This window comes from Diplotaxodon limnothrissa, linkage group LG9, assembly GCF_057381915.1.
Source record: "Diplotaxodon limnothrissa isolate DT_005_m linkage group LG9, D_limnothrissa_male_GT1.1, whole genome shotgun sequence".
Taxonomy (NCBI): domain Eukaryota; kingdom Metazoa; phylum Chordata; class Actinopteri; order Cichliformes; family Cichlidae; genus Diplotaxodon; species Diplotaxodon limnothrissa.
The window spans coordinates 27,294,550-27,319,607 of NC_140604.1; the positions used below are offsets into that span (position 1 = coordinate 27,294,550).

General features: G+C 41.3%; 1 protein-coding gene across 1 annotated transcript; it reads left to right on the forward strand.

Moving 5' to 3' along the window:
* Positions 1-14,979: 14,979 nt before the first annotated feature.
* Positions 14,980-18,356, forward strand: socs6a (suppressor of cytokine signaling 6a). The gene is made up of 3 exons (XM_085362429.1): positions 14,980-15,337; positions 15,791-15,860; positions 16,193-18,356. The coding sequence occupies exon 3, from the start codon at positions 16,319-16,321 to the stop codon at positions 17,927-17,929; it is 1,611 nt and encodes a 536-aa protein (XP_085218555.1). The 5' UTR covers positions 14,980-15,337; positions 15,791-15,860; positions 16,193-16,318; the 3' UTR covers positions 17,930-18,356.
* Positions 18,357-25,058: the final 6,702 nt, after the last annotated feature.

Sequence of the window (25,058 nt, forward strand, 5' to 3'; positions counted from 1 at the left end):
AACAACGTCTGTTTTCAACTACCGCGCCAGCGTCACTCCACTTCCTGTGCAGGTCAGGACCGGGTGCGTTTACTTGAAGCAACGGTGTAGGAAAACTGATACACTGCAGAATTAAAGCTCTATTTTATTTTACATTAACACAAGTTACCTTGGAGGAAATATTTCAACTAACTTAAAGTAAAATATTCGTATATCACATAATCATAATATAACATAATAACATTTTCATTCATTTAAAATAAATACGCCACTAAAGGGTCAAAAGAATCCCGAGGGACCATAAATTATCAGCAGCTGCAAAAAAATAAATAAACACCTTAAAAAGTAATAAGAATAAATCGACCTGAGACAAACAGTGTGTCTTTTAACTGTATAGAAAGTAGACTTACATTCAGACAGTGACAAAAAAGTTAAAGTTTATTTATAATGAAAAGGGTAAGATTAATGTATTGAAGCAAGGGTTTGTTGAAAGTTGATATTCCCTGGCCTTTGAAGATAGTGGCATCATGTTTCTAACAAGCCCCAGTGGTCATACGTGGCAGGGATCCATCTATTTTTCTTTATAGTAGTGAAACTTGCGGTGTTATAGTTATAGTCAGAATTTTACATACATTCATCATGGCCATGAATGTCAAAATAATGTTGGTCTTTTAATGATTTCTGTGAACTGTTCTTTTTCCAGGGTGAAATTATTCCACAGCATACATATTTGATAGCTTTAAACAACAAGAATTGAGTGGACAAGTTTGAATTTATTTTGAATTTTTTCTCATTCAAACTGGGTCAGTAGTAGACATACAGGCTCAAATATATACACAATAAATACATTCACTTAAACCTTTTAATAAGTTGTAATAAGTTGTGCTAACTTCTCATTAGTGATCAAGCATGACTGAAATTTGCAGTTGCATACACAGACAGGACAAATGTCTTCTAGAGAAGTGTTTTATGCTTAGATGAGACAAAGATTGAGCCACAGTAGCAAGAGGCTTTCAAACTTACAAGCACTGTACCAAATGTCAAACTCGGTGGTGTTAGCATCATGCTCTCGGCTCTGGTACATTGCACAAAATGAATAAAATAATGAAGGACGGGCACTGTCTCTAAATTCTTCAACTTCACATCAGTTCAGCAGCTAGATGGTTGAAACCTGGATATTGTTGGGTGTTCCAACAGGACAATGATCCCAAACACACTTCAGAACTGGTTTTGGAATGGATAAAGCCGGCTAAAATTAAGCTTTTGGAGTGGACTTTCCAAAACCCCAATCTCAACCTCCTATTGAAAATTTGTGGAATATGCTTAAAAGGGTACCAGGAAATCAACTAATATAAATGAACTTTACCAATTCTACTAACAAGAGCAGTCGAATATAAAACCAGAATTAGACCAGAAGTTGGTTAAAAGCTATCAAAAGCATCTGGTCGAGGTGCAACTTGTTAAGGGACATTTAGCAAAATATCAGATGGGATGTATGTATATATTTGAGCCTGTATGTATATTTTGATCAGTGTGGATTAGAGAAAATCATAAATAAATTCAAACTAAAAGCTGAAACCTGCCATGAAATTCAAGCCTATGGCGAGTTGAGATACATTTCTAACCACAACTGTATTTTGCCCTCCCCTCTAATCTTACCAACACTGATAACAAAAGTCCTGAAACCATTTTAGTAGAGGGACCTGAGACCTGCTTAGGAGATGCATGCACTGTAAATCACAGGCGATCAACAAATGTCTGTCTCTTGTCGGCATCTTGTTTGTCATGACCCATGTGATGTGCAGTTTGGTTACAGACCACTCTCATTTGATGTTTTGAAAGTTTCCACAAACACCCTGAAGCAATTTCTCTTTCTAGCATCTGCAGTGTTTCAAGGCATCTCTCAAAAACTCTGAAAGGCTGTTGCATTGCTGACATACTGAATAAATTAAATCTTAACAGCATCTATGTTATCCTGTCATTAAACACAGATGCTCTCAAAAATCAAAGTTGATGTGATTCACCTCTTAACACGACTACAGGTGTAAATTATTTTCATATTCCAGCTGTAGAAGCTCTCACACTCGAGATGGGACGTGGATGTGATCCGCAGACAGGGTGATAATTAACAGACTTCGCAAATGATAATTTGATATCCTAATAATATAATCACACAGCTTTTGCAAATTCCAGGAGGATTTAAACCCATAATTAATTTAGCCAGATACTATAGGGCATGTTTTACTATCATATTAATGCATTAAGCATTAAAATGGATATAAAGTCTAATCCAAGACTCTTTTTAAAAATTTCATCACATATAGATTCTTCTCAGCTTGCTTCAAATGTATATACAACATTTTATTCCATCACAGTCTTTGCCAACATCAAATACAGCTTTATTGCTCCAGAGAGCCACGTATGAAACATACAACAAGGTAAGCCAGATATTCTAATCTAAGGTGATGTTTCATAGCTGTACTATTAAATGCAAAATCCTACTTTTATACATCTATTCAATTTTGAATGCATTTGTTGTTGTTGAGAACCTTTGCATCTTGACCAGAATTGAAAACAATGCTTTGTGGGTTGGAACAGAGCTTGTCTGCACAACATGAGTCATATTGATGGGCTTGCCAGAGGGTCCATTGACCTGTGGAGGTTAAAAAATTTATTCCAGTTCTCTCAGCCTCTGATATAGTACACAGGACAGAGTTTTTATGAATGTTTCTGACATTCTACAGATGTACAATGAGAATACAAAGTGAGAATTCTGACATCCGAGCAGCTGAGGAGGTCTTCTTTTACCTGGAAGAAAAATACATTGCCCTAGGTCAGACTAGGAGTTTTCAGTAGCTGTTGAGTATTCACCAAAGAGTACATCACTTCATTGTTTGACAACCACGCTGTGTCTTGGATCACTTGTTAACACCAGCTCCAGACAGGAAAGAAAACAGAAAAACAGAATAATTGAAAACATGGGGTAAGGTGAAAACATGGTGTTATTCATTATCCCGTTTGTTTGTCATGAACTCTGTTTTTCCCTCTGATATTTACACAAAATCTCCCTATTTGGTGTTTTGTACTCCCATCTTTTAATTTATATTTAACACTCATCCTGATGACATATTTAACCCTCCTGATATTTCAACCATAAGAAATAATCATAATAGCAAAATAATAATTATAGGAAAATTAATTTCTTCTCAGAGCATTATTAGTTAAGTAATAAATGTCATCTAAAGAAGAAAAGGCAGGTTATTGTTAGTATTATTGCACAGTTGCAAATCTGTACTTTTCTTTAGTGCAAATTGGTGCTTTTATCCAGAGCACAATCCACATTAATACTTAAAAGTTTATTTACCATCCTTTCGCTCTGGTATCCCTGAAATTTCAGTCATTTTAAGTAAACATTATTTGTGCTGGATTTATATGATGAAACCTACTGGGCTTGTAAATCAATGAAATGGGCACACAATAAACACAAGCAGCCCAGTGATGTCATCTCTGTCTGTGTCTGGCCTGGGGCCTCCTCTTGGTAGTTTATGGCTAATATACCTAACGTAGGAGGTGTCCAGGAAGCACCCTGGTCAGATGCTTGTACCACCTCAGGTGCTCTTCCTCACCCTTGAGAAGGAGTAGCAGTTCTACTCAGAGCCCCTCCTGATTGGCCAAGCTCCTCACCATATCTCTACAGGTAAGCCCAGACACCCTTTGGAGGAAACTCATTTCCGTTGCTGGTATCCACCTTCTTATTCTTTCAATCACTACCACAGCTCGTGACCAGAGTGTAGACTGATTTGTAAATCGACAGCTTCACTTTCTCACTCAGCTCTCTTTTTACCACAACATACCAGTATAGTGTCTGCATCACTACTGATACAAAACCAATCTGTCTGTCCATCACTTGTGAACAAGACCCTGAGATACTTGAACTTCTCTACTTGGGTCAGCAACTCATCCCTGACCCAGAGTGGGTAAGGCCCCATTTTCCAGCTGAGAACCACAGCTTCAGAATTAGTCTGAAGCTATGGTTCTAATTCTCATCCCAGATGCTTCTCACTCAGCTGCAAGCCACCCCAGTGTGAGATGGAAGTCACTCCCTGATAAAGCCAAGAGAATCACAGTCATCTTCAAAAAAGCAGAGATGAGATCCAGAATCCAACACCATCCATCCTCCTAGAATTTCTGTCCATAAAAGGCATGAGCAGAATCTTTGACAGAGGGCAGCCCAATCAGACAGCAGTACCCACCAGGAATGAGTCAGAAACTTTCCTGGAAATGCAAACCAAGATTTCACTACATTTGTATAGCAACCAGAAAAAAATTAGCACCAACTAAAGCTGTAAACACACACTACAGGCAGTTATAGCACACAATCTGTCTCATTCTAAGCTCAGGGCTTGCCTTTCTACCTTCCTATCTTTGTTTTGAGACCAAAGGTAATACCTTTTTCAAGCAGATTTTCCATATTGCCAGACAGTCATGTCAGCAGGTGTAGTTTCGGATTAAGGCTTGCAACGCAGCAGTATCAAGTCTCCTTTTCATGTGTGCATGACCAGGGAACACCCCATCTGTTTCGAGTAATGAGCCATTTCAAAACCAGTTGTAATGTCTGTTTGGGATCACTGTCCTATTGGAACACCCGACTGTGCCCACGTTTCAACTGTCTAGCTGTTTACTTGAGATAAGATAAGATAAGATAACCTTTATTAGTCCCACACGTGGGAAATTTGTTTTGTCACAGCAGGAAGTGGACAGTGCAAAAGTTATGACGCAAAAATTAGAATACAATAAGAATAAATACAGTACACAGCTGTACAGAACAGAATAAAATAATATACTATATACAGTAGAATAAAATAGAATAAAAATATACAATAAGATAAAAATAGAATACGAATGCTATATACAACTGAGTAAAAATACAACGATGCCAGAAAAGATTATTGCACTTAGTGTTATTGCACATGTGTGGATGTGTGTGTTTGTTCAGTTAAAGTCTTTGTTGTGGAGTCTGACAGCAGTGGGGAGGAAAGACCTGCGAAATCTCTCCGTCCCACACCGTGGGTGCCGCAGTCTCCCACTGAAGGAGCTGCTCAGTGCTGTCACAGTCTGCTGCATGGGGTGGGAGACGTTGTCCAACAGGGATGACAGCTTAGCCGCCATTCTCCTGTCACTCACCACCTCCACTGGGTCCAGAGGGCATCCTAGAACAGAGCTGGCCCTTCGGATCACCCTGTTCAGTCTCTTCCTGTCCCCAGCAGAGATGCTGCCGCCCCAGCAGACCACACCATAAAAGATAGCAGAAGCCACCACAGAGTCATAGAAGGTCTTCAGGAGTGGGCCCTCCACCCCAAACGACCTGAGTCTCCGCAGCAGGTACAGCCTGCTCTTTCCTGTAGAGGGCGTCTGAGTTATGAGTCCAGTCCAGTCTGTTGTTCAGATGAACACCAAGGTACCTGTAGCTGTCCACAGCCTCAATGTCCATACCCTGGATGTTCAGTGGTTGCAGTGGAGAATGCTTGTGCCTGCGGAAGTCTACCACCAGCTCCTTGGTTTTACTGGCGTTGATCTGGAGGTAGTTCAGCTGGCACCAGTCCACAAAGTCTTGAGTCAGTCCTCTGTACTCCTTGTCGTCCCCATCAGTGATGAGGCCGACTATTGCAGAGTCATCAGAGAACTTCTGCAGGAAGCACTGGGTGGAATTGTGGGAGAAGTCTGCAGTGTAGATGGTGAAGAGGAACGGAGCCAGAACCGTTCCCTGTGGGGCCCCCGTACTGCAGACGACCCTGTCCGACACACAGCCCTGAGTCCTCACATACTGTGGTCGGTCGGTGAGGTAGTCCAAAATCCAGGTAGTGAGGTGATGGTCCACTCCAGAGTTCTCCAGCTTGTCCTTCAGAACCGAGGGAAGAATAGTGTTGAAGGCACTGGAGAAATCAAAGAACATGATTCTCACAGTGCTTCCAGCGGTCTCCAGGTGAGCGAGGGAACGATGTAGGAGGTGAATGACGGCATCATCCGCTCCAATGCCAGGCTGGTAGGCAAACTGAAGTGGGTCCAGTGATGAGCTTGTTAGGCGCCGAAGCTGAGCCAGGACCAACCGCTCCAGGGTCTTCATCAGGTGGGATGTCAGAGCCACCGGCCTGTAGCTGTTGAGGTCCTTGGGGCGTGAAGTCTTTGGCACTGGTACAACACAGGAGGTTTTCCAGAGCTGTGGGACTCTTCCCAACCTCAGGCTCAGGTTGAAGAGGTGCTCCATCACCCCACACAGTTGGTCCGCGCAGGACCTGACGACCCTCGAGCTGATGCCATCTGGGCCCGCTGCCTTCTTGCCATTAATCCTCCTCAGTTCCCTCCTAACCTGGGTGGTTGAGAGAGACAGGCTGGAGCCTTGTGTTGAGTGTGTATTGGATGCTGTTGTTGGGGGTGGGGAGGAGTGAGCAGGGTGAATAGAGGAGGTGTGAAGTGTCTGAGGTGTCAGAGGTGGAACAGCAGCAGTGGGGGTGGGTGAGTCTGCAGCCGATGTTGTAGACTGTCTCATGGTTGAATCAAATCTGTTGAAGAAATGATTCAGTTCATTTGCCCACCTCACATCCCTCCCAGGCAGAGAGTTCTGCTGTTTGTGGCCTGAGATGGTTCTGAGGCCTCTCCAGACTTCACCAACGTTGTTTTGCTGAAGCTGGTTCTCCATCTTCTGCCTGTAGAAGATGAAGTTGTAGAATTTGGAAGTACCTGTAGCGCGTGGCGAACACTAAAGCGGTCGCGCCAGAATGTCACGCTAAAAAGAAAGATTCTTTAAAATACAAGGGGGAGCAAGCGAGTCAGATACCACGGGCACAGAGAGGAAGCAGGTCTGATCAGAAACAGTTTATTACTAGGCCAGGGAGCACAAATAAAACACCCTTAAAATGTACGTAATAAAATGTTTGCTCTCTACTAAAAACAATTCTAAAACCCGTAAAACTACCATTTTCTACATTCACTAAAACCCCCCCCTGCTATAATTAGGCCACATGTTCATTATGGGTCCATCCGCAGGCCAGGAATTCCTCCTTTAGAGCAGAGTCCACGCCAGCCCCGTCTTCGGCAGACAAGAAAGAGCCACCCATCTTCTTGTCCTTCCGCTGGCCCATCACTTCCCAGCCCGGCTTGCATTCTGCACCCAGTCCATGATGCGACCACCGCCACAGCTCCCCTTGCGTTGGTGTCCTGTAACATAACAAATAGGGGCCAGAACAATGGTCCCAGAAGAGGCCCTGGCTCATGGCCATGGTGACCCTCCCCCAATCCAACTGCACCCAGTAAACAACAGTAGAGACCCTACTCACAAATGCAGGCAGAGGTAAACCTCTGCCCTGCTGCCAATCACACGCGTTGTCTCTTACTGTTGCCGCTCCATGAGGTCAGGACTTGGTCGCCGCATTAACCTTCCAGTCTGGGGCCTCTCTCCTTCAGTGCTCAGCTAGCCTGTATTTAAAAGGTCTTTACACAGCTGATAGGCCACCTCTGGACACACCCCTGCCTCAGCAGGTGGTCCCTATCAGCTAATTTGTCCCATGTGCAGCCAGTCCACAGTGGATAAAAACCATGTCACATAAAACACTAAAAACCATGCAATAGAAACAGAATAAAACCATGCAAACAAAACAACACTCATAAATAAACACTAAAAATCAGAATAAAAACAATATACAAGATAAATACAAATTTCCGCTGTGTGACATCCCCCCATATTTTAACTGTGACAGTCCCTGTCACAGCATTCAGGTGTTCTGTCCGGGAGGGTGGCTGGCCAACATTTGAACCTGCTGGATACTGTCGGTTTGTTATTACTTTCTGTACACATAACACATCAGCAATAATCTGCTACCAATCAGTCAGTTCTTTCGAATGCATCCTAGAAAAGTTAGAGCATAGGTGAGTTATACAGTCCAATTGCCACAACCAGGTAACCTGCTTTTATTCGATTTCGTGACCACATAGCATAGCTAGCGTATGGGATTATCAGACCATTGGCTCCTCTCAGCTGGGCACTGCTGGGATCCTTCCAGGCATAACCTGGTCTTCGTGCTTCTCCTAAGCACTACTGCATAGCAGCAACCCACGATCCCACAGCCAGCAACTCTTGAAGCTCAACTCCTCTGATATCCCTTGTGGACAAACACTACTCATGAATACTCACGTGGCAATAAAAAGTCTTTTCTGTACACCCCTTGCTCACAACCCCCAGCGAGGGTAACTGATTTAAACACTTGGCTTTGCATTCTATCATCTATATCTGTACCCCGGTTGCTGAACCCTGCTCCCCAAACTTGTATCCTGTCGACAACGCCAAAATTATGTAGCCGCTAAACTGGTGGACCTAAATCTTCACCACCACCTCTTTATACATACAAGCGAAAAAGGGGAGTGGGTGGGTCAGCGCTCAGGGCACAGAAACTAAGCTGGCTTCAAACACCATTTATTTCCATAATAAAAAAAAAACACAGCCAGAGTCACAAATACAAGCTAAAATCCCCGTATACAATAAAAATAGTGTTGCAACCCGCTAAAAACCCTGCCGGCAGAAATAACTATACACTATTAAAACAAGGCTAAAACATGTTTTCCATATACTAAAATTACTCTCCCATAGTCCCATAATCCCACAGTCCAGCCACACATGGGCGAATGGTCCTTATATGAAAGAGACAGGAGAGGAACTTCTCTTCCAGTATGGTAAAACTCGTCAGCAACAGACCAGGGAGGGGGCTCCTATCGCAGACCTGTCTCCTCCTGACAGCGCGTCGCCGCACAGTCCCGCCCCACTCCACACCTGAACACGGCCTCCCTCGTCTCACCGTCAGATGCAAGCAGAGGGGCATCCCTGCCCTGTCGTGCATTGCAGCCATCGCCACCCACTGTTGCCGTTCCTGCCGTTAGGACTGGATCGCCGAACAACTCGCAGCGCCCCACAGTCAGGCAGCAGTTCGTTCCACACACGTGCGGGGTTGCACGCGTTCCTTTTTTGCCTCCTCTCCCTTCGTGCGTCACTCCTCTCTCCTTTGTCTCTGCGCTCACCATCCCCTTTAACAGGTCAACCTGGCGGCTGATAGGCCACCTTGGGGAACGCCCCCACCTCACAGGTGCCTACAATTATCTGTTTAGTCCACAGTGGGTTAAAGGAACATGGTACAACATTAACACCAATATAAATATGAGGATAAAACCATGCAGTATAAATATCAATAAACAAACATGCAAAATAAATATCACTATAAAATCATGCAAATAAAATCAACACTATGTACCAATACACAGATTGATAAAACATAAAAACACAAATTTCCGCTGTGTGACATACCCTCCTTCATTATTTCATCCACTTTGTACAATGTAACAATGGTGGCAAACAGCCTTAGAGCATGACGCTACTACCACCATCCTTGACAGTTCATACAGTGTTCTTAGGTTCTTAGGTTGCTTGCCATTGACGCCAAATAGATCAATCTTTGCCTCATTTGACCATAAAACCTTTCACAGGAAGGCATTTGGCTCGTCCACATGGATAGCTAAAACTTCCAGTCATGCTCAAATTTAAAGGTGTTGATTTTGTAACGGAGCGGTATCTGCTCTCCTTTTCATGTGTGGCATGAAAAGGAGAGCAGCACACTCCAGCTGTCTCAGGTAGATCCAGGGATGTCTCCAACGTTCATATAACTTTGAATCTGGGAAGTTCCCTATCCAGATGATGAAAGCTGCAAAGGAATCTTTCTTGTTTGTAATGACTGACAAAGTACTCCCACAGAAATATTTGGGGGTCCCAGGAGACCTTTCTTAGTTTTCATAAATGGAACTATTTATTTAGTTAATCTTTGCTATCTATCCTAAATTAAAGTATCTCAAAGTATCAAGGGAAGGACCTTGATACTTTGTGATTCTTTAATTTAGGATAGATAGCAAAGATTAAGGCAAGGCAAGGCAAGTTTATTTGTATAGCACAATTCAACAACTAAATAACTAAATAAATAAACTAAATAAATAGTTCCATTTATGACAACTAAGAAAGGTCTCCTGGGACCCCCAAATATTTCTGTTTTTAAAAAGCACTAATCAAAGCAGAAATGAAAAACAATCATGTAACATCACTAGGAATAAATTGGCTGAAAAAGTGAAAACAAATTAGAATGATAGACAAAAACCCACCTGTGAAATACGACAAAAATGCATCTGCATGGACCCCACTCGACAGGGTGAGGGTCAATTTAAGGATTTTTAACATTGTAAATCAGAAAGAGCTACTTGTTATCTGTCAGCTATTTCACATCAGGCTAAATTACTCATATGCCAGAAACCACCTCGGGCAGTTTACGAATGTAAGCCCGTTCTCTGAGTGGAAAGCATGCCAATTTAAATACTTTGAAGCTAGATTTACTCTCAAAACATCTCAGCGTTTGGATTCTAAAGCCAATCATGAGTCATTTACTTGTGCCAGTCCGTACTGGGCAGCACAAATAAAAGTAATGAGCACTAAACTGTTGATGTCTATTCCATTTTTAAGATAACTTGCAGAGACTAAAAGTCCCATAGAGATTTATAGCATAAGCATGGTTGAATCTTACTATAAAAGCAAGATCTGCCACATTACAGATATTCTCCTTGGATCTTTCCTTTGATTTATTAAATGAAAAAAACAAACATTCTCCCAAACTCAAACTACAGTGCTGATTTGGTTTAACTAACTTTCTCATTAAAGTATGAAAAAGGGCAAATCATAAATAAAAAATGGTGTAAACGCTAATAAGGCTTCATTTTGGTGGAACCGACCGACACACAACTGTACATCCCTACAAAATCTAGCACCTCTCTTCCTACTATTACTTCCACTTGCCTCCAGGCCATCAGTACCAGCATGATAAATAATGATGTCAAATTAAATGCCAATAAAAGTGACATCATCCTCATTGGCAGAAAGAACGCATCTTCCAGAAATATGCCCATTTGCTTTTTCCATGGGGGAGAAAAAAGTCATAAAAACTGTGATTTTGGGTAATACTCTCTTGTTTTCCACTCATATCAATAATGTCTCATGTTCAGCCTTCTACTGTACTATTTCAACACTACATTCTTTTCTTCCTCAATGCAACATGCAAGTTCTTGCTCTCACCCTGGTCACCACTTGCTTGGATTACTGTCATTCGTGCTGGCCTCCCCAACAAACTTTTTAATCAGCTTGAAATGGCACAGAATTCAGTAGCAAGGATCATTATCAGCGCCAGGTCCATCGATCATATCACACCTCTCCTCATTCGGCTTCACCTCATTTGCTCTGTTTTTTGTTTTACTGCATACAACACAAGTATCTGCTCTTTACTTTCACGGGCCCCCACCCCTCCCCTTTATCTCTCAGATCTCCTTCATCCTTAAACCCATTTGCATACTTTACACTAACTACTACTACACCACCTCCATCAGCTACACTCTATTACACAGGCTAAATCACAGTTCAAAATTGCATGTCAACTATAATATTTAATCGTGTTTTCCATTATGCTTGCTGCTAGTTTAGTGTTTGAAGGTGACCTCGGGTTGTTTTGAGAAATGCAGACAAATACATTTCTTCTTCTTTCTTTTTCTTCTTATCATTAGAAAGGAGAAGTTGTTTTTTACACTGTGGTTAACAGAAGCAAGATTAACAGTTTATGAATATCTGGAAGCTGCAATCAAAAACTAAAAATATTTCTTCCTGTTTTAGAAGAAATAGATAATAAAATAAAATGCCATTATAACATACTGGTATGACACCAAGAACCTTTTTTTTTTTTTTAACTCTTTGCAATCATGCCAAATGGGAGGGAAGGGGGGTAATTATCACAAACACCATTTAGATCCACCTTTAATGTGTTTTTCATGGTTGTGGAGCTAACTATTTAGGCCAGGGCTCAAACAGTCCATAGAGGTGACTCAGTAGCTGGTAAAGGCACACTGGCACATTTGGCCATTTGGTAGCTCCCCAGTTTGATTGCAATGACTGCATGTTAATTTCCTGCTCTCTTTTCTACACCTCATTTGTATGGCCCCTGGATGCTATGCAACCCCCCCCCCCAAAATCAACAGTTTTTTTTGTAAGTTAAAAAAAAAGAAAGAAAGAAAAAGATCACTTTAGCAAAAATATTCAAAAGCTGAAAAATAGTAAAAAAAAAATGGAGACATCATCTTCTCTAACCTCTGCTCTCTCTCTAATAATACGTTGAATTAAAATCCACAAAAATGTCCACATGTTTCACAAGAGCTTGCTAGGTGTTGCTGTTACAGCTTTTCATGCGTAAAACCAGGTCAGCTCAGCTAATTACCAAACCATTATTGTAATTGTCCAAAATTCAGCAGCCCATATGGCAACAAAATAAAATGAGCTACTAGCAGAATTACCCATGTGAAATCAAGGGTGACGGCATAACGGGCCCAAAGAAGAAGATGAGCAAGCATGGACAATTTATTCATTGTTTTAACCAGGCTGCTGTTGTGATTGAGCTCTATGACTCAGCTATATAACTGAGTCATTACCTTGTATGCAGTCACAGTCCATGTAACAACAATCAATGCACATCTCAGAAGACCTCCTTAAAAATCTGAGGAGGGAAAAAGGTAAAATGAATGTGATTAAGAAAACCCATGAGATCACAGCGCTACGCCATCATCTTAACCTAAAATATTCAGATCCTACTCGAGGTAAACACTTCCTGTCTTATTCTATAGTCACTCCTGAAACAAAACCCAAGTGGTCCCACAAGCCCTGTCACAATCTGACATGCCTGCTGTACCCGTCTTCCGCTCTGCTGCAAGTGTTGAGGATATGAAGGTGGGCACCGAGGGGAGCCCCCCCTACGATCCCCCGATGGCAATGAAGTCAAGTCGGAGGCCTCAGTCAAACTGAGGCAAGCGTAGCCACATTTTGCAAATAATTTATGGCTGATACAGTGTTCATTAGAAATTAAGATGAAATGCGGGGAGCCTCCCCTCGTGTAGGGATGTCTCATTAAAACAGCGCAGCCTGCTCCACGCGTACAGTCTTCCATCCTGACTTGCGATTCGGTGTTTTGAATCGTGCTTATACATAAATTCAAATTATTTGGGAAATATTGATCTGAAAAAGAGAAGGAGACAGAGAGAGGGAGGGAGGGAGCGAGAGACGGTCATATGTTGTGCCGTGTGGCGCTTGATAACACAGTGCTGATACTCAGCTCCCATTAGAGCAAGATATCTTTTCTGTAAATTCTAAACAGCCTGCTATTAGCAACTATTTGATCTGTTTGTGCTGTCATGACAAAACAGACTTATTCCCACAGTGAAGCATTTACTTGTTTTTACAGCCTGCCAACAAATACCAACCACACAACAGTTTGTTTGTCAGGTCTAATTTAGCTTGTAGAAACATCGCATCCTTGCTTCCCAGTGTCCTTGGTGTTATATCTAAAGAGCTCCCACCCCTCCTCTCTAGCCTCTCCCCACCAGCCCTCCACTCCCGTGTCAACACATCAAGCGAAGGCAGCCTGATCAACCCTAATAGGGCCCGGTAATTAGAGTCTTTGCATAGAGCCTGTCTGCACGCAGCTGCCCTAAGCAGGTTGGGGAAGGACTGCCATACACTTGACAGTGTGGAAAAAAACAATGTAATGTTCAGTATATGGACCAAATTAGCCTGGCAGTAGTAAACACAATCTACTTTAAAACAATACTGACACTAATTAGGCAACCAATGTATCATTTCAGAGTTCAAGTTTTAGTTGCTGTATCAAGTACTTGAAGTACTTTGAGAGCCAACTTGATGTCGTGCGAATACAAATTAGAAAGACCTTTCTGCAAAGAGGCCAAGCACAGCCAGCATTAGGGAACAAAAACAGGTTTGTAGCTCTGCTGTTATGTGATATCTGCAGTGGGAAGTTGATACTTGATTGCTGAACTGGGGACTTTACATGCCATATGAAGTAAATCACATGCGAATAAGCAGGAATGTGGCCAACTTACATTAATTAGCAGCTATGCATATTCACACACTGTTTCCTGTTTACAGAAATTTGAGAAGAAAAAACAAATAGAAACAAAGCTGAGAACAATGCCTTAAAGTTTTACATTTCTCTACATTTCTCTACAATAAACAATCAGGACATGACACTATGGGTTAATGACTGGACTACATATTAGTGATTAAGGACAGTTACCCCCACCCCTCCACTTCCAAAACTCTTCAGCCCTTCATTATAGATGCAACTTCTGTCACACTAAATCTTCCCGTGCTGCGGTTCTATTATGAAAAGTCCGAACAGCTTGGATCATGCATTTTAAAAACCACTGTCTGCGAGAGGGTGGTTGCACCTTATGAAAAATAATCTTTTAGTCATTTGTTAAAATGCAAAATCACCCCAGAGACTGCATCGCTAATAACTTCACACGGCCCAGAAAGCTGGCTCATGTCTGCAATCATGACTGAACTGAATGGGCAAGTTTTGCAAGCAACAACTTCCCCCGCCACCCAAGTTTAAGCACTTTCTCTTTTCCAGTAGCTTTTTCAGCAGTCCTTTTTTCAGTTTTTCCTGTGGTGTAACACTTCCACTTCTGATGCAGCACAGAAATGAGGATGCATCTTAAATACGTTTACTTGAGCTAAATTGAAAGTGTGTTGAATTCTAGCCTACAGGTACCCTTTCAGACATCTTTACATCTTCTATTTTTGCATCTAACCCCAAAGTATTAAGCATTAACAACTCCTTGCATTAAAGCAGTTAGAATTAAACGTTTTCCCAGATTCACATTTAAGGGTATAAATAAATAAATAAATAAATAAATCTCAGAAAAAAAATATATTTTCATGCTAATAAATTTTTTCCTCCTTGATTTGATGTGCACATGATGTCGGAGTAGCAGGGCTGTGTGTGGTTGTGCTGGAGCTGCTGTGTGTCTGATTCGCTGCATCTGAGTCCTCTGACTCTGCTCCCACAATTCAACAGGCAACAAAGGAAGAAAGGAAGAGGCCGAACGCTAGAAAGTGTTAGCCAACCTAGGCTTGAAGATGTCAACTTATTGTTTAATTCTGCTCGGCAATTTAAAGCTATATGTTTAGAGTAGCACAGGGTCCTGCCATATAATCGCTTTGCGCTTTCTGTTTTGCGTGGGAGCCGACTGAAGGGAAGGTGATGGTAATGTTTTCGACAGAAAGCGCTAACAAAGCTAGCTGGCTCAGGTACTAAGCCTGTATAAGTCAAGCTAACATTAGCCAACAATCGTCAAGGAGCGAAGCTTAAATGAAGGTGTTGTGCAAGGCGAATGCGTAAACCTTCGTGCTGTCTTGGCCATCAGTACAAGCAGAAGTGATCAGGTAAGAGGCTATATCGTGCGTGTTTACAATAAGTGGTTACAGGTATTTACAAATGCACTTTTATTGTAAGCATGCTAACACTGGTCGTTAGCAAAAATTTTATTATAGCATCTGAGCAACACAGCAGCTCTCACATTGGCATCGGATATGATCTCGGTTGGCTTTGTTTGTTGTTGTTGCTATTTCAGTTGCAATGGTAATCATTGTAACCATCGGTGTTGCAATATTGGCGTTAAAGTGAAAGGCTAACAACCGGAGCTAAGCTACATCCATGCTTTTGTGTCCGCAGGCCTTTTCAGGTAAGGACAAATGTAGCTGAGCTTGGTCTGGTTATTAGAAACCACTTTAAATGTTAATGTGCGTGATTGACGATGCACGTTTTCCTCTGGTAAATTTACATGTTAATCAGACGTGAACATTTCAAATGAGCTGGCTTTGTGTTGTTTTTGGTAGCATCCAATGAAAGGTGGTGGAAGTGGAACTTGACCCAGCCAACTGAGTCACCATTTTCCTGCTCATCATGGTGAGTAATCAGGTTGCTGCTGTTTTTGGTTATCAGACATCTGTTCGTGTTTGAGGATCTTAAATTTGAAATATTTAGTGAATTAGATATTAAAACTGATGATATTGTTTGTGTGTGTGCTTGTTTGTTTGTTTTTGTTTTTTGGTTATGTACAACTTAAAAGAGAGAGTGGGAGACTGTTTAAGGGCCACAATAACCTTCTTCAGTGCTTTATTTTTCTTTATGTGGTTCAAGGGCTTAAGTCAATATTATGAACATAATAAATAACAATCTCAGAGTGTGCTTTAAAAGTCAAACAAAGAATATCTTGCATGTTTTTTCTCTCACTACAGGGTTTAATGGCTCCATTGTGTGCATGACTTGTTTCATGTGGCCTGATGGGAGGACACGGTGGATAGTACTTTCATCAGGATACCAGGAGAGCCATCTCATGCCCTCATTTTGGAGGGCCTGTCAGAATGAAGAAGATAAGCCTTAAGACCATCCGCAAGTCACTCAGCATAAAGGGCAAAGAGGAGGGTGACTTTGTCATGCTCCAGCAGCCCTCGGTGACTGCAGAGTTTTCTAAGGATGAGTCACTTTTTGGGGGCTGCTACACCAAAGAGCTTTCTGCCTGTGATATTGCTAGCGAAGATGAAAAAGGGGGACAGAACAAGGGCCGCTCAAAGAGTGAGACTCTGATGGGATCGCTAAAGAGAAGGCTGTCTACCAAACAGAAGGCGAAAGTGAAAGGCGGCGCCTCGACCATAGGCTCAGTGGACGATGAAGACACCTTCTCATCTAATTCTGTCCCGATCAGCTTCAATGAGGTAAAAGCTCAGAGACCCCTTAGATCTGCATCCCTCCGGAGTCACCATTATAGCCCTTCTCCGTGGCCTCTGCGGTCTGTCAACTCTGATGATGCGTGCATCAAAATGGAGGTAAAAGTTAAAGCCATGGTTCACTCTCCTAACCCAAGTCCCAACTTAAACAGTGTCCGGAAAGAATTTCATGATTTCCAGATGGAAGGGCTCCTTCAGGACCAAGCAGAGTCCTTAAAGAATCTCCAGCAACCGCAAAATGGTGAGCTGCATCTAAATATTGATGAAAATGATGTGCCTGTGGTGCTGGGGTTGACGCCCCAGGACTACATCCAGTACACAATGCCTTTAGATGAGGGAATGTATCCCGAAGGGTCTCACTCTTTCTGCCTGGAAGGTTCCTCTCCTATGGAGGTGGTGACAGAGGCAGACAATGGGTCCCTCCACACAGAGCAGGGACAGGAGGAGCATGAACTGGTGAATGGGATGCCTCCAGATATATTCATGGAGACCTCAGTCAATAGTATTCTTATTGGTTCTGCTGGCATGATGCTCCAAAACTCAAGAGTGGAGATGCCACCTCCCCTTTCTCCACTCCTGCCACCCATGACTAGTAATGGACATATTCCAAGGACATTTTCGGGCTTTAGCTCTGCAGACAGCCAGGTAGCTGAGAGGGTAAGACACCACCTCAACTTTGACCCAAATTCGGCTCCTGGGGTTAGTCGGGTATACGACTCAGTCCAGAGCAGCGGGCCCATGGTTGTGACCAGCCTGACGGAGGAGCTGAAGAAGCTTGCTAGGCAGGGCTGGTACTGGGGTCCCATCACACGCTGGGAGGCAGAGGAAAAGCTGGTCAACCTGGCCGATGGATCATTTCTGGTCAGAGACAGCTCTGATGACAGATACCTGCTCAGCTTGAGTTTCAGATCGCAGAGCAAAACCCTCCACACCCGCATCGAACACTCCAACGGACGCTTCAGCTTCTACGAGCAGCCCGACGTGGAGGGACACACATCAATTGTTGACTTAATCGAACACTCTATCAAAGACTCAGAGAATGGGGCTTTTTGTTATTCCAGATCTCGCTTACCAGGATCTGCAACCTACCCCGTCAGACTAACCAACCCAGTATCTCGGTTTATGCAAGTGCGCTCCCTGCAGTACCTTTGCCGCTTTGTCATTAGGCAATACACAAGAATAGACCTTATCCAAAAACTGCCCTTACCTAACAAGATGAAAGATTATCTGCAGGAGAAGCACTACTGAGGATACGGATGGTAATTTGCACTTTTGTGTTCAGTTAAGAGATTTACAAAAGGGGTTTACAGACAACTACAGTTTTGAGATGATTGGTTCTGGTGGCTCTTGATTTGTGTCCGTGTGACCCTGTCACTGTTCGGCCCTTCATTCCACTATTCTGGGGTTTTTTGCAGGAGGCTCTACTTCCAGAAATGTAGGCCAGCACATAATCTATCGCAAAAACACAGCAGAGATATACAGCCAAGTAATCTTATCCGAATGCATCAAGTGCAGAAGCTGATGTTGGTTACATTAACAATAATCCAGCTGTGCAAGTGTAACAGTTTTTTGTTAGTTTTTTAAAAGAAATTATATCGGCGTTGAGACTGCAGAGTAGGGAAAAGAATATTCCTTTAAAATTCTATCACTTGTTAAATTCAATCTGTAGTAGATATGAAGGATGATTCCAACATGGAGCGGTATTTTTTTTTTTAGGTCTCTGCAGACTGACCAATTTGGCTCATCTTTTGCTGTTTTTTTTTTTTTTTTCCTTCACTTACAACACTCAGACTGCAAATGAGAACATTATGCATCTGTACTGTGCTGTTAGTCAAATAGAAAGATAGGGCATCATCATATTTGCAACGACTGACCTATTATTCTGATTGTAAATTTGCAAAAAGAAAGATTATAAACCTAACTCCTCATTCAGAGGATTAAGTTTCTCCGTGACCCTTTATTGGCACGTGGCAACGGTTATACAACCAATACTTAAATGCTTCTGTCTTAATATGGGACCGACTTTACTTTTGGAGCTTGTCACACGGCTTATTTTCAGCCGTACTGTTAAACACATAGGCTTTAATAAACATGATTATCTGTTGATGAAAGGTTTACCTTTAGTATCCAGGATTTACAACTGTATAGCAAAAGATGTCCACAATCTGCCAGCCTGCCAGAGCCTTCAAACAGATCATTGAGAGACGTAGCTTTAAATTATATGGCTGCATGCAGCCATTATACATTGTGCAAGCCTAAAGGTACTGATAATGCTGGATTTTAATGTTGTGCTGTTTGTGGTAACAGCATAAAGTTTATGTATAAACCTTTTTAAAATATGCTAAAAGTGAAAAAAAAATCTGCTTTGGGAATGTTACAAAAACTGCACCGCAGCTCAGGCCTAACAAGTTTGTCACTATGTGTAATGCTTTTATCTGCATGTTATAAAGGCTTTAAGACTGTCAATTAAAGGCAGTGTAGAACTACACTAATTGAGAGAAGATGTCACAGTAAAAGGGGGGGGGATTTTTGGCTGTTATTAAAGCGCGACACTGAGTAAAAGGCTGTTAAATGCGCAGTTGCATTTACCTTGGGCAGTTTATATATAGACAAAATTGCCCTCAATTAACTTATGACTGGGGGGGTGCAAATAAACAAACAAAAAAAAAAAAACAGGTCTCTAGTCAATTGACAATCTGAATGTAGGGATGGCTGTTTCTTAGTCTCTTAATGCCTGCAATGAGCTGGACACAGATCAAAAGAATCCTAAAACTGAGGATGCTTAGGTGAGCGGATTTGGGAAAGCCAGAGTTGAGTCCTCCTCGCCATCTCGGAGTGATGCCAGTGTTTCAGCATATGACAAAAGTTCAGTCACAGCTGCATGTTGTCATTAGTGTTACATGGGTTTTCAGGACATGTAAACAGGCGTACAGTTTTTGTCATTGCTCAGTCACATTGTTCTCAGTCTCCACAGAACTGCACTACCCCACGGATTATCTCTCTACTGGGCTGTTTCTGCCAGAGTAAAGGGAAGAGCACACAGTATGCTACGCAAGTGCTTTATATGGATACTTGACAGGGAATTGTGCTTTCACATTATGAATGAGCATTTCTTTATATTATTATTATAATTTTTTTGACATCAGTGTCCTTAAAAGTATTTGGAACAACGTTGGTAGGTCGTTAGCGCATAGTTCTAGATTGTTAGCTGGAAACGGTGGTGTCTGCGGAAGTTACTATGAATCTAGCACAGCAGAAATTAGATAGGAACTTTGAATGGTGTTGCATGTTTAAAAACGTAACCTTTTAAAGCTTTTGAGTTGTATAGGAATGAAGGATTTGGGTCGTGCGTTCGGCTGTGTCGAGAGATGTTTCTGTCACAAGCATTGGCTGGATATTCTTTGTACAAGAAATGTGTTTTTCTTTCTTTTTGAATTCTTGATTTTTCTTCTTTTTTTTTTTGTGGTTATTTTGTTTTGTGACATTTGCCATCTGGGGGATGTGGTTGTATAGAGGGAATGTGCGCTTGTTTGAGGTATCCATTTTTATCTGCCTGCAGACCATTTTCAGAAAGCATGGGAAGCATAAAAACTACATTGACACATTATTTGCACTTGAACATTTTTTATACTTGGATCCTCTCCTGCCTACAGTTTTCCTTCAGATGGTGTGTGTGCGTGTGTGTGTGTTTGGTTTTTTTTTTTCTTCTTTTAATTTTAATGGTTAAATAGTCACATTTGTCCCAATGTGTTCATATAACTGTCAGATTAAAAAGAGTTTTTGTTGTCATATCTGTGGGATAAAAAGGGTAGTTCACCAGCATCATTTCAAAGCCTCTGCAAATGCTCATTGGCTGTCAAGGAATGGGATCACAGCATGAATGTTGATATTAATCATGTTTTCAGTGTGTTTGTATATGTTTCAGTTGAAATGTGAAAAAGAAAATGTTAGTCTTTTTTTTTTTTCCATAATACTATGTTCTTTTAAATGTATTGCCATTAAAATGTTTAATCTGTTATCAAATTTTGACACGCAGGAGCCAGTTTCATACGGTATGCTGCTGTGATTTCTCGAAATACTAGTTTATTATTAAGCATTATTACCTTCAAAGTTTGATTCCAGAGGTTGATGCTTGTTCAGACTGCTGACGCTTTTTGTAGTGAGAACAGCTGTTAAGCACTAAACAAGCTTCGAGTTTTTGTTTGTTTTGTTTTGTTTTGTGCATCTCGGTGAGTGAAGGTAATTGTTTACAACATTACGTTTGGACATGCCCCTCCCTTTTATTTACCCTCTCTCACGTGAATATCTTGGTACAATTTGAAAACTCTTTGTTATTATTATTATTTTTTTCTTTTAATGTGTTATACACATTTGTGCTGCTTATAGATATGATTGCCTTTCTTGTATTTAACAGTGTGGGCGGGGCGGGGATAGAATGTCACCAATGTAGATGTATGTACACACAGTGACTTTGGTTTTCATCTTGGGAGAGCAAAGCAGATTTGTAGTCAAAGGAGAATTAGTAGCGATTAGTAAACCCTCTGTAGAATTACCAGTTCACTCCAGTTTACATTGGTTGTCAACTTTCCAAAATAGATGGTCTTTTTGTATTTTTCTTTTGGGAAAAAAAATCAACAGTGATTTATTGCACATTTTGGATACAGTTGAAGAGTTTTTTGTATCTGCCAATTATAAATTATAAATAAAACTATATTCTAGAAAAAAAAGTGATTTTTAAAGAGTTTTTTTATGGCAGGATGAAGCATGCTGATTTTGTTTTAAACCATACTTTGTTCCAGCGATGCACTCGATAAGAGCCGGGTCATGCGTGCAGCCGTGTTAATGGGTAAATCATGGAGGTCTTGAGGAGATTCATTCCACAGTGGGTGCAAATTGGCAGCTAATCCCAAAGCCCCGGTTTCCTAATTTACAATGACAATGCAGGCGGTCTTTGAATACAGCTGAGTGAAGCAGAGACTCTGGGGAAAGATTAACAGCAATGCTACCATCTTGCTTTAACTTCACTTTAAGTTGACTCTGGAGAAATACTGAGTGAGTTCTTGTGTTGTAAAGTGAGAGGAGAAGATGGGAGTGGGGTAATGGTGTCAGCTGTGGACTTGGATCTGCTGAAACATGGTTCGCATGATGATTAGGAGGTAGGCTTTGTTAACTGCTGTGTCTGACAGGCCTCTCTAGGCATTTGAGGTGAAGATACACAACTGTTTACTCTCGCCGCCCGGTTCGGGATGATTTATTCATGGCGCACACTGGTGGTCGCATGTCATATAGAGATGCCTCCATCATAAAAGGACTCATCTCTGCCTTCCACTGTTACCTTTTTTTTTTTTTTTTTTTTTTTTTAAATTTGCAGTTTTTCAAACTGTTTATATTCAGAATATAGCGGGGGAGGTTTAACTTTGCTGGCAGAGTGCAGCCTGTCATATTGTGACACAGCATCTCAGCAGTTTTGTATTTGTCTGCAGACGTCACATTGGCCTCATTCACCTTGCCAACTCATACCCAGGAAGTTGCCTGCGTTTCCTCACTTTAGTGTACATCACTTTTGTGTGGCTGTTTTGAAGAAATGCTGTCACTTTTGTCGTCGCTTATGCTGCTTCAGCATTTAACTCCTCTGAAGAAGCAATCCTGACACATCACATTAATGGAAATTTAAGTGCATTCTGTCCAACATACACAATCTACAGTTTATGTTCATGAAAGTCAATAATCACAGTTTGGTCTGGTGTAATGTGGTCAGTGGGAGGAAATGAGCATTTGACACTGTGATTAATTTATAATTACACCCCCTTACAGAGAAATGAGCAGTTTCATTTTATAGCTAAATATAATGTATCAACAAAATCACAAAGGAATAAGGGAAATGAGTTTTAACGAGTCTCAACTTAATTATTAACAATTATCAAGGCAGCATTCACAGTTAATTGCACCACTTTGTTGAGTAGTATACCAGCACTCCTAGTATACATCTTTAACTTGACCTCCATAAAAAAAGTCCAAAGATCTATTAAAGGATGTGAGGAACAAGACTGCCTATTTCCACAAGGCTCGAATGGACTATAAAAACACCAGAAAGTAGTTTGGTAAGAAAATTACAACTTTTGGCAGTTTGAACAGTTTGGAATGACCCCAGAACTGCATAGCAGGATTTCCTTAAATATCTCAAATCACACTGAGTGTGTGATTTAATAAAACCGTTGGTAACTAATATAGTATAAATTCTTGCGGTGCCTATAAAGTACCCAGGCTCAAGAAAGCCATTGTTCAGGCCCCTCTTAAGGTTACCAGTGAACACCCAGAAGATCTGATGAGATTTGGGAGAATGTGATGTTGTTAGATGAGACTTAAATTGAGCTGTTTGGTATCAGTCTGTTTGCCATGATTGGAGGGAAAAGTAAACCATCGCTACTGTCAAACATGGTGAAATCATTATGCTTTGGTGGTGTATTTCTGCCAAGGGTACAGTGCGATTGAATCCTTGGCAGAAATACACACTTCATGTAGAAATACACAAAACATTGAGGGAAAGGGCACTTGGCCAGGGTGCTTTGACTAATTTCACAGGGTGTGTATTTTCTTGATTGTTTTCTTGATTTGATTACCAAGCAAATCCAAAATTGAAACGATAAACTACTCATTTTTTCATATTTGGGATCATATTTCCGGCATTAAAGAGAGTCCGCCTACATGCTTTTCTTCACCAACAAATATATGTCTCTATTTTCTATGCAAAGCAAGTGGACTACAAAAGAATATCTCTGCTACGCAGAAAAAACTGCATTCAAAAGTATTTTAGGAAATATGTTTATTGGCTTTCTTTTCATTGTGTATGAGTAAATTGACATCATTAGTATTTAAAAAGGTGCGTGGGAAACTACCACTAGCCATTTTTAGTTTACCTTACTTAGCATGAAGGCTAGCTCAGGCAATCTCTAACAGCAAGTCTGCCTAACAGCATCTCTGATTTATGGAAGCCCGTTTCTGCCACTAAAAAAAAGAAACGGGCTTCCATAAATTGAAATTTCGAGTTATTTTTCTCAAAATTTCGACTTATTAACTCGAAATTTTGAGAAAAGTTGCGCGAAATTTCGAGTTAGCTCTGCCAATCAGTAATCTACATAGATAAAAACTGGATCGCAACAAATCGGCGCTTTCGAGAGTACGTTTGGTGATAGTAACGCCATGTGATTCAGCTAGTAACACAAGGATTTCATCATTTGTGAAGCCACGCTGAAAATAATCAGCAATTTGTACATTTATGACTGGCTGTAATACTGGTAGCTTAGCTGTAGCATTTGTAGCTGAGGGCTTCAGCTTCCGGGTAACAAGGAAATGACGTCATTCACGTAGATTACTGATTGGCAGCGCTAACTCGAAATTTTGAGTTACTTTTCTCAAAATTTCGAGTTAATGAGTCAAAATTTCGAGTTATTTTCTCGAAATTTGATGCATCCTTTTTTTTCTTTTGTTTTTTAGTGTCAGAAACAGGCTTCCATACGGATTTTACTAAATAAGTAGATTCAGGAAAATATTGTTGCTGCACTAATGAATAGTGGAAACCTCACCCAGCTTACATTTAGCTGCCGGCCCCTTCAAGTGATAACCAAAGGCCACTCTGCAAGCTGTGTTCATATATATGTTCATATACAGATTTCTGATGTTAGAGATTTCGTGTTGCTACCAAAAACCTGCTATACACTTTTGCTACAATGTTTCCTTGCAAAGGTGTGAAATGGTGAGCACGGGGCGTTTGGTTGGTGCATTAGAGGCGCTGCCCACTCAGCAGCAGTTTGTATCTAAACTCTGCTATTTTAAAAAGGGATGGAAATAATAAGAGTTGGGTGATAATGCTCTAACACATGCAACTCCTTTGTTTTCAATAGATCGGTATTACTATTTATATCATGAAAATCGTTATTTGTTGACTTGCCTTTGACTATGCTAACCTCTAGCACCAGCTGGAGTCTAATATCAGGATCCCTTACTGACTTTTTTGATTCTTGGGTGAAATTTTTTAATCCCCAAACTAAAATATGTTTGTTGCATTTGTCTTTTGGCACAAAAGTGCTCATTTGTGAGCCTTTTTTTCTTCCTTCTTCTTTTCTGTGTGGTTCTTAGTTTGAAACTGTTTACTCTGGAGACTCCATCCATCAAGTGTCTGCTGTCTCAGATTGATGATGCGCTCCTGCCATCTGGTGCACTGCGTGGTGCACCCATTTTTCACCTACAAACAGGGATGATGTTGACAGCTTGAATTAGCCAGCAAACATATATATCGCTTTAAATTGTCATGCCAGGAGAGCATCAGTAGGTCTAGCTTGTAATGATAAAGCTGAGGTTACCTGCTGGCTACAGATGT

Coding starts and splice junctions, on each gene's coding strand:
- socs6a (XM_085362429.1), top strand. CDS start 16,319: ATGAAGAAGATAAGCCTTAAGACCATCCGCAAGTCACTCAGCATAAAG.